This window comes from Lycium ferocissimum, chromosome 9, assembly GCF_029784015.1.
Source record: "Lycium ferocissimum isolate CSIRO_LF1 chromosome 9, AGI_CSIRO_Lferr_CH_V1, whole genome shotgun sequence".
In the NCBI taxonomy this organism is placed as follows: domain Eukaryota; kingdom Viridiplantae; phylum Streptophyta; class Magnoliopsida; order Solanales; family Solanaceae; genus Lycium; species Lycium ferocissimum.
Window position 1 is genome coordinate 62,006,333 of NC_081350.1, and position 10,937 is coordinate 62,017,269.

The window sequence follows — 10,937 nt, forward strand, 5'->3', positions numbered from 1 at the left end:
CACCTTAGCCAAAAACACCCATATTAAGAAATTAATAATGCAATGTGATGTTTACCAAATTACTCCTATCTAATAAAAATAAATTACTTTTCCTCTTGATTAGAGCACGCACAATTAGTGAACCTTTTGACATTGAGAATCAAACAATACCAAGTTATCATGTGGCTTATTATCATTTAGATGCGACTTTAACATGTCTTTTTGTCTAAGGCTAAAATTGAAAAAAACTAGCCGATTTATATCTTTGTTTCCTAAGGCGATACTTATTATGGGACAAATTTTTTTGGCTAAGGTGACACTTATGTAATGAACAAGAAAAGGAATAGCCTTAATCGTCAATTGATGGACACCATGAATTGGTCCGGTTCGGAGCAATGGCCTTGACGCCCGAGCCAAAACTTATCAATAACTTAAGAATTTGAGTGGTTACAAAGTAAGAATGTAAGAGTAAGGAGAATCAGATGCCCTAATGAGAGGATTCCCCTCTATAATATAGTACAAGAGATAAGGTTCTAAATGGTAACTAAATCTGTTAAGGAGTTAGTGATCCCGATGATCTCGGGTGCCTCAACGGTTGATAATGTGACGGTCGGTGCAACGGGCAGAGAGAAATCCTTTACAGGTCGAATTTCTCGCGTTCGTGTCAACTAGCGTCCCTCCGGTTTACGATCTCTCAGGCTTTATTCCATTCGACTAGCTGAACCCGAACCGGCATTACATCTCAAAGCCAACTCTCATATCTTGCTCCAATCTTCCATCGACGGACCCAAACATTTTACCCCGATTTATACCGTATACAATAGTAGTACAACTGTCCTAATTATTTACAAATGTAATTTATTTTTTGCGCTTTTCCCCTTTGTTTTTGCTTTTTGACTTTTGGACCTTCGGTTTTTAGATTTATATAAAATCAGCCTCTTGGAGCTATAATTGATTTTTTTTTAAAAAAGAAAAAGGAAAAAAGAAGAAGCCTCCATTACATATATGAGTTAACCACTTAAATTATATGACCTCCTTTGATTATATATATTAGCCTCAATAAGCCGTAGAACATCAATGTCTGTTTCCAGTAATGCTGATGTGTATAATAAAATAGGAAGGTATATTTTATGTGATTAATTTATCTACGTAATGAGTGCTTAATCGGAACATACCATAAACATTCTAATTGAACTTAGGGCAAAATCCTCCAATTTTTACACCTCAAAATAATTAATTTAAGGCTAAAATCTATTGAGTAATCATAATATATAATGAAAATTGGTTTGAAATACTTACCCCAACTCAATGACGAATTTCTCTCAGAAAATCACACTTAGGCGACCTCAAAAATCCCAAAAAAATGTGTTGGAACGAATTCAAAATTCAAGAAACGGCTTTATACCTTGTGAAACCTTCTACGCAATCGTAACAAGGCCTTCCGCGATCGCAAAGAGCAATCTAGTGGATCCTTGCGCGTTCGCGACCAGCCTCACGCGACTGCAATGACCAACAAACCCGACCATACGTGATCGAGGTACCGACCCTCACAATCGCAAAGGTCTGCACCAACCAGGAAAAAATAAAATTTGCTATGTTTAAATTGTGGGCTTTTGGTTCCAAAAACCAGCCGAGCCCCTCGAACTCTAACCCCAACCTCTCAATTAGTTATATTAACTTGTACAAAGTGTAGAATCCTAAAATGAAGTGTTAAAACTTAAAATTAAGAGTCAAGTTGTTACAGTAAAGCCATGATCCAGGTCAATATGGCGGAGAGAAGGCCCAAATTGTACTTAGCCCAGATCTACATCCAAAGTTTGGTGTACTTTAATGGGAAAAGACATGACTTGTGTGTCATTTCAAACTAATCCCATATTGACGACACCTTGCTTAATCCCACCATGAGTCCGGTCGGCCCAAATTAATGCCAAAAAATGGCCGGCCAGCCCAATAGCCTAGGCGCTTTAAAAAGAAAAAAAGAAGACTTTTTGTGGCGATTAAGTCGCCACAAAAACGTAGCCACTAAAGGCTGCTAAAGAAAAATCAGGCTTTTTAGTGGCAATTAAAAAAGTCGCCACTAAAGGTTAAATATCCCAAAACATGTATAATATGTGTATATTTGGTAAGAAATACCCCAAAATATGTATAATATGTGTATAATATGTGTATATTTGGTAAGAAATACCCAAAATATGTATAATATGTGTATATTTAGTAAGTATATACAAGAATGATACATTTTTATATACATATGTTGGAATTATATATACACTTTATATACAAGAATGATACAGTTTGTTTATATACATATGCTGAAATTAATTATACAGTTTATATACAAGAATGATGCAGTTTATATACATATGCTGGAATTAATACACTTTATATACAAGAATGATATGCTGGAATTAATCATGCATTTATTATACATAAATTATACGTTAATTATACATTTATTATACACATGTTATACAATAATGATATGATAATTTTTTTTACATATACAATAGTGATACATATTATACCACAATGATACGGTTTCTATGATACATTTTTTATACATATGATACACTTTCTATACAAGACTGATACAGTTATATACACATGTTGGAATTTTATATACACTTTCTATATAAAAATGATACATATTATATACAAAAAGATACAATTTTCTATTTTATAATACACATTATATACACAAATGATACATATTATATACAAAAATTACACATACCTTAGTGATTCATATTTTATATCGTTTCTATACATTAGAGATAGGTACTGATACATATTTTTATACACAAATGATACATATTATATATGTTTTGGGATGTTTAACCTTTAGTGGCTACTTTTTTAATTACCACTAAAAAGCCTGATTTTTCTGTAGCAGCCCTTTACTGGCGAATTTTAGTCGCCACAAAAAGATTGTTTTTCTAAGCGCCTGGGCTTTTAGTGGCGACTTTTTAAATCTTTTGTGGTGACTTTTAGTCGCCACAAAAGACTTGCTACAGATTTTGGCTAGCAGATGGAAATAGTTTATATGGGCTAATTTTCATTTTTTTGCGCGGAGTGCCCTTCTTTTGGGGTGGTCTTTAAATTTTGCCCCTCATATTTGTGGTCTTTAAATTATGCCCCTCATATTGCTGGTCTTTAATTTTTGCCCTTCGCATTTACAACTTTGAGCTTTCGGCGAAATAATGAGGTTCGAGTTCGAACCCCGCTCAAGCATAAATTAAAAAAAATCGCAAGAGACAAGGTTTGGGTCGCGTGTATGCCGGACAAGATACTTTTGTTAAGGAATTACACATTTTATCTGGGACCCGAAGATACTACGCCTTATGGGCAAACTTGGCATAAGATGCGGTCCGGCATAACTTTGATAATTCCTTCACAAAGTTATGCGGTGGGGGCATACTTTTAATGGGCAAACTTTTTATGCGGACCCGAGTGCATAACTTTTGTGAAGAAATTTTCAAAGTTATGGGACCCCATATATTACGCTAAGTCTCGCCCCATAAGGCATAAGTATGAGTCGGTCCGCATAACTTTGGTAATTCCTTCACAAAGTTATGCCGGGGCATACTTTAATGGCAAACTTTTATCTGGATCCGCATAAACTTTTGAATGAATTATCAAGTTATCGGACCGCATACTTATGCCAAGTCTCCGCCGATAAGGCATAAGATGCTTGTGTCCCAGATAACTTTGGTAATTCCTTCACAAGTTGTATGCCGTTGGGGCATAGCGAAATTTAAACTTGCCTTGCGAATTTTTTTTTAAAATTTTGACCGCGTGGTTCGAACTCCGAACCTGGGTTTTAAAATTAAGGGCAAAATTTAAAGATTTCAAATATGAGGGGCAAAATTTAAAGACCACCCCAAACGAAGGGCAATTCTGCGAATTGCCCGCTAATTTTTGGGTTTGGGAATAGATGGGCCAGCGCGTGGGATTATTTATGGCCCAGCGGCGATTTGTGTCCTTTCCCCTACTTTAATTGCCTTCTGGTTTGAATCATATATTAACTCATTATTATTAGCAAAATAGAACTATCATCAATTTCAACCAAAAAAAAAAAAAAAAAAAAACTTCCCTTTTCTATTTTATATAATCCTATTTTCTTATTAATCTGTTTTAACAACAAAAATAACAAATTCAGTGTAACCCCATAAGTGGGGTATGAGGACCTTTGTGGGTAGAGAGACTGTTTTCGATAGATCCTTGGCTCAAAAGAACTGCTTTCGAAGCCTTATTAGTATAATTTGGAAAAATAATATTTCTATATTTAGAAATAATGTAGTTTAGTTACACAATCATGTCTACAATACTCCCTCCGTTTCAATTTATGTGAACCCATTTGACTAGGCACGACATTTAAGAAAGAGGGAAGACTTTTGAAACTTGTGGTGCAAAATAAGTCTTGAATATTTGTGTGGCTGTAAATCATTCATAAAGTGAATTTGTTTTCAAATTAGGAAAGGGGTCATTCATTTTAACACGGACTAAAAAGAAAATAGGTTCACATAAATTGAAATAGAGTCAGTAACAAGTTTCAAAATTTTTTTCCCCACAAATTCCATGCTTAATCAAACATTTTCGCATAAAATGTGATGGAAGTGGAAGAATAAGTAGAAAATTCTAATAAATGAAACATAAGGAGAGAGAGTGCATGTTGTAGGCCTGTAAGAATGTGTTTGGTTTAAGATTTTTAAAACATAAGCAAGCAACAGCCCGGTTTCATGATTGGACGGACGGTGGGCGAGTAGTACGGAATCCATTGCGCCCATATTCATGCCATCTTCCTAATTCCAAACAACTACTCTATTTATTTTTGTAGTATAACACTCTCCAATTAAGGTCATAATAACTAGCTATTCATCTAAACATGTCAAAGTCAATCAGTCGTAGTAATGGTGGTAGTGGCGGTGGTGATAGTTTTAGGACGGAGTTGCTGTCTCCTGCTGCTCAGTCTGTGGTCGATCACTCCATGCCTTTGGGGTCGTCGAATACATGGAAAGTCAACACCAGCGATTTCCATCTTCCACAACACCGCTCTTATGATCATCAATCTTTCACTTTCCTTCGTCTACTTCGCGCTTTCAGTAATTCCTCCTTCTCTCTTCCTTTTCCAAATACATGTTTTTCAATATACTTGTTATCGCCTCCACATTTTTGTTTGATTGCAAGACATATATCGAAAGTACTTTAACAAGATTTTCAAATATGCCGTGATATATATAACATTTTTATGATCATACGAGTATGCTATTAAGATAAATTGAAAAAATAAAAAAGTTTTTATAATAAAAATATACCTTTTTTAGAAAGAAGTTGGAAAAGGAAAGAATATTCTCCATCCATCCCACTTCATGTGATGCACTTACTAAGTGGAGTGGAGAGTTAAAGTAATTTTTCTTTGATCGTTATTTTTTACATACATCTTTAAATTATTTTGAATTGTTTGTTATTGTAACTTATAATACTTTTTATATAATACTACATATGCAAATTTTATTTCAATAAAAATAAATATTTTATATCTGAATTCATCCAAAAGATTAGATAATTTGACTTTTGTAATCCAAATAGTCTCACATAAATGGGTAGGGAGGGATGGAGTATATAAAATGGAACAAAGAGTGGAGGGCACCTTTCTCTGCGATGTGTCAGCCTTTTATTTGGTGTTTATTGAGTATATTTTATTGTTATTATAATGTTTTAACTGCTCTTTGCGTTGACAATTGCCTAATGTATTGATAGTTGCCTTTCCAGGAATCATTTTATTTTTGGTTCTTTATTTTTCTCAAAATAGAGATCTTTGTTGAACATATTTTTGCAGAGTTCTTGCATTTCTCGAGCTGTAGCATTTTAGTGGAGCAAAATGTATCCTCATGTGCCCACCAGATGCTAATTATTTATCATACTAAATATAGCCCAACTTGAATTTAGAGTTTTGGATCCATTAACTATGATTCAAAGGGATTAAACTTGCTAAATAAACTAGCAAGTTTATAATTCAAGATTGATTAGCAAAAGCTTACAGTGCGATTTCATTGGGACTAGTTTCATGAAATGTACTCCTAAAAGTTCAAAATTCCTGGTTTATATTTTCTTTTATGTCCGGGCACTCAAACATTATTTTTTCTTCTTCCATAAGGCAATTTTTTCCCAGTCTATACCATATTTTAGTTGGTATGAGAGTGGAAATGGTCATATGGCTCCTGGCTAGTTATTTATTACATCTTCAAACTAATGGAAGAGGAAAAGGGGTAGACTATCAATGGTTGTATTCAAATCCGTTACTTTCTTGAATTATGTACAAGCATAGAGTTGCTTTTTTGAGTAAATGAAAAGAGAATTCTTGGCAAAGAAGAATTTTAAAAGTGGAATTGCAAAAACATTGAATACTCCAAGAACAATTGTGAGGGGATGGATCATGTAACAGATTATGATAGTTGTACTTCCAATCATTTCGGGCTAAGGTCGTTATGTCTTGAAGTAACTTTAAACCATTCAATCTCATATTTGTAAACAAAAATTGGCCAAATTTGTTTCCCTTTTGCATAGAAAACTAATGTGTTCGATATATTCAAGAGTTTCAGGTGTTCTTGATCTATTTGCTCTAGATTATTAATCCTGTTTAATTGTTAAGAAGGGGTTGGTAATTAAACTAGGGGTTGAGGACTATTTGTGAAGTCACTAATTTTCAGTTGAAGAAACAATAGTTCACTTGATAATCTGTAAAGCAGGCAACAAAATCCATCTTCATTGGACCAACATTTGCTCTTACATGGACTTAAGAATGATACTTAAAGTAGCTAATTTCAGATAACCAAACTCATTGTTTTGGATAAACAAAGTTCCCATTGTCATTTTCACTTCTTTTTTCTTTCAAATCTTGCCTGATTGCTTTTTGTAATCTCTTAATCATCAATAGGGAATCAGAAAAGAGTTGCTGAATACTACAAAAATCAACAAAGGCTGCTTGAAGGATACAATGAGATGGACACAATTAATGAATGTGGTTATTTACCTGGAAGTCTTACCGAGGTAATTACTGTCTTCCACATTTTCGAGGAATGGATGATTCTCATCAATTTAATCATCACAATTTTTGTTAAATTAACTTTCTGCTATTTTAGTGTTCAGAAGCTCTTGTTGTTATTCTCTTTTGTTGTTCATAAAGCTAACATTTGCAGTTTCAAATAGACCTTGGAGGCCGTGATTTCTTCTCGTCAACAACAATCTTTTTCCATATTTACTTGAGTGTACATTAGGACTTCCAGTCAAATTCTTAGGTTTCTTGAATCTTAATATTCTGTTACTGCTATTTATAATAAGATTCAACTTATTAATAGTGTAGGGCTGATGTCGTTTTTCCTATCTAACAATAATGTTTGCCAGGATGAAATGAAGAAACTAGCTAAGGGTGAAAGCATGGCGATTTATGTGTCAAACGCGGCAAATATGGTTCTTTTCATTGCTAAAGTCTACGCTTCTGTTGACAGCAGATCACTGGCTGTAATTGCGTCGACTTTAGACTCCCTATTAGACCTCTTATCTGGATTTATTCTGTGGTTCACTTCTCATGCAATGAAAACACCAAATCAGTACCGCTATCCAATTGGAAAGAAGAGAATGCAGCCAGTGGTAAGTTTTTGTTAACACTGCAACATTCTGAGATTTATGTTGGATTGTCCTACATTGGTTTTGGGAATGATTTGTTGTCTCGTTATATTGTTTTGGGCAACCCACACCTCATGATTAGCTTTTGGAGTTGAGTTAGGCCTAATGTCCATTTATTCTTAACAATTTATCACATGCATTGTTTCTGCTTTTTAGCTGCTTGACAGGTACAATCCTTATCTCAGGATATTTCTCCAAAAATAGAGTTAAGAATAGAAAAGAGCATCTTCCCTTTAGCTCTATAGTTAAGAATGAAAATTTTTAACTTTATGTTGCAAGTAAACCAGTATATATATTTTGCTTGGTTGCATCGTTGTATAGATTATAACCAGTATATATATTTTGCTTGGTTGCATCGTTGTATAGATTAACATGAACCTTTCTACCACGCTGGGGATGTTGAACTAATCTGCTACACTATTTTCAGGGTTTAGTTGTCTTTGCATCCGTAATGGCGACCTTAGGACTACAAATATTGTTCGAGTCCGGTAGACAACTCATAACTAAGGTATGTAATTGGTCCTACTCAGCTGTGTCATGATATGGATGTGTTTGTCTAAGTTGTAAAAAATAATGCCGAAATGATGAAGCAATATTCCTAAGATACATATTTTCTGATATCATGTTATGAAAAATGGAATTTGGAATTCATGAGGATTTTCCTGGGCTATGCAAAGAGATTAAAGCTTATGCTCTCAACCAGCGTGGGACTCTAATAGTATTCATAGTTCCTTCTTCTCCTAAAAATCAGCAGCCTCGAGTTTTTTCTAGATTTTGTTCTTCTAGAGTTGATTTTAATTATTTATAGAGTTCAACAGTACTCCTCTGTCTTAGGTAATACTTTTTTTTAACATTGATGGACAAGTTATATTGTTGAAAATCACCACTAATTTATATGATAAATGTGATATATCTTATTTATGATGTGAGTACGTAGGACAGGTAGTTCATTTTAGGAGAAAAGGAAAGGCAAAAAAAAAGAAGCTAAATCGCCACTAAAAGCAAGTTGCAGTGGCACACTCTCTAAGCCATGTATAGTGATAAACCAGGCATTTTTGTTCTAATTGAAAACGACTAGCTTTGATACTATGGATGTAGCACGGTTAATAAAAAATATTACCACAGAGTACAATTCGTATTATAGGACTGAATTGTGATTGTTATATGTCTTACACTTTACACCAATTCGTTTTCTGATTGTATGCTACAAAATCAGTCTCATCCTGATAGGGACCATGAAAAGGAAAAATGGATGATTGGAATTATGGTTTCTGTCACTGTGATAAAGTTTGTGCTTATGGTCTATTGCCGAAGATTCAAAAATGAAATCATAAGGGCCTATGCTCAAGACCATTTCTTTGATGTAATTACCAATTCAATCGGATTAGCGACAGCAGTCTTAGCCATCCAATTCTACTGGTGGATTGATCCTACTGGAGCTATCATTGTGAGTTCACAATAACAGCGTATGGTTCTTTAATATGTATACATTGTCTGTTGATTAATCTTATTAATCTCTGTTGTGCGCTTTCAGATAGCGCTCTACACAATGGGCACGTGGGCAAGGACGGTGCTGGAAAATGTGTGGTCACTTATTGGAAGAACAGCTCCACCAGATTTTCTTGCAAAGTTGACCTATCTAGTATGGAATCACCATGAAAGGATCAAACACATTGACACAGTTAGAGCATATACTTTTGGGACACATTATTTTGTGGAGGTTGATATAGTGCTGCCTGAGGATATGTTTCTGAACCAGGCACATAATATTGGTGAAACACTGCAGGAAAAGCTGGAGCAACTTGTTGAAGTTGAGCGAGCTTTCGTCCATATAGACTTTGACATCACTCACAAGCTAGAACATAAGACTCTGATCAAATCAAACTAACGTTTATATATATCTGTGGTGGTTGGCTGGAGTAATTTTCAAAATAACATCTGCTTAATTCCTACTTACCATAGTTTTTTTGTTCATTATTCGCCATATTGGATCGGTGGAGCTTTATCATCCGTGCAAGTTGAGAGCTTTATCGTGTTTATGTGTCCTTCACCTCTATCTTCTGAGGCCTGTTTCCTCTACTGTCTCCTCTTTACTTCATTTTTTTCTCATTGAAGCTTTTTTTATGTTTCATTTCTGTCTAAGTGCAATCAATTCAATCTGAATTGAATCTGTTATTGATGACTATCTAGGGATAGATCTGTAGACAATAAAATTTGTGACAAGAAAAATTATCCAGACTAGAAAATATTGCAACATTGTAGTATTTTATTTCAGTAGAGTGAATAGTACAATCTTTATAAATCCTTTGATTCTTCTTTTCAAAAGTAAAACAAAATAAATTCAATGGCCTTTGAGTTTGATCTTGAATCTATATGGTTGCCGCAAACAATAATCTTGAATGCAACTAGCATGAACTAATAATTTGGACTGGTACTCCTTGAATCTTGATTTGTTCTTTGTTTTTTAGCTTGCTTTTGATATCTTGAATGCTTGAATACTTGTGGCTGTATTGAGAAACCCCATTTGTAATAGTAGGAGAGAAGAGTTGTGTTCGAGATAAACTCTTTTTCAACCAATCACATTGAAGTGACATGACGATTGGCAAAAACATGTCAGTTAGTATACCCTACACATTTTTATTAGCCATTGATTTGACTAGTCATGCTATGTCATGTTGACATGTAGTATGCTCCAAGTGATTCTTTCACTTGACTTGGCTTACCGTGTCATTTGACATGTGGCACCAAATTAAGCGTGTAGGATAAGATGACAGCTTGAGTTTAACAAAATAGGCTCATCATTGTAGCCCCAGTGAATGGGGAGTCCGGAACCAAAATAACCTCAGAAAAAGGTTTTTGAACCAAACTACCCCAACAAAAAAAAAAGTTACAAAACTGCGCTAAAGCACTTAACTGGGACGGCACCGTTAAGTGCTTTAGCGCAAATTTCTCATCGCGCTAAAAGGGGTCCGTTTTTTTTTGGCCCTTTTGGTTAACCCTCTTTTCATTACACTTTTTAACGTACTTTGACCATAGATTAATCATGCTTCGGGACCGAAACTTCAATATTTTATATAGAACCCTACTTATTTTTGTGCGATTAATAAGCGTAAGCTCAATACATCAAGGATAAAGAAAATCTTCGGATTGCCGTTTTAGTAGTGCTCAACGCCATTTTGTTTGAAGGCTTGGTGTCATTACCTTAAGTTCTTTACGAATACTTAACCTTGTTCATTAATAATAAACCAAAAGTAGTAAAAATACAATCATCA

The 10,937-nt window shown here is 34.6% G+C and overlaps 1 protein-coding gene across 3 annotated transcripts; it reads left to right on the top strand.

Moving 5' to 3' along the window:
• The first annotated feature begins 4,603 nt into the window (after positions 1–4,603).
• On the top strand, positions 4,604–9,911 carry LOC132031448 (metal tolerance protein 10-like). 3 transcript variants are annotated; one of them, XM_059421422.1, is made up of 6 exons: positions 4,604–5,081; positions 6,917–7,029; positions 7,384–7,629; positions 8,093–8,173; positions 8,882–9,112; positions 9,200–9,911. In XM_059421422.1, exons 1-6 carry the CDS (start codon positions 4,865–4,867, stop codon positions 9,551–9,553), a joined length of 1,242 nt encoding a protein of 413 aa, XP_059277405.1. In that variant the 5' UTR covers positions 4,604–4,864; the 3' UTR covers positions 9,554–9,911. The 3 variants fall into 3 exon arrangements, with proteins under 3 accessions (XP_059277405.1, XP_059277406.1, XP_059277407.1); XM_059421423.1 differs by lacking the exon at positions 4,604–5,081 and adding an exon at positions 5,383–5,671; XM_059421424.1 differs by lacking the exon at positions 4,604–5,081 and adding an exon at positions 5,516–5,660.
• The last annotated feature ends 1,026 nt before the right edge of the window (positions 9,912–10,937 follow it).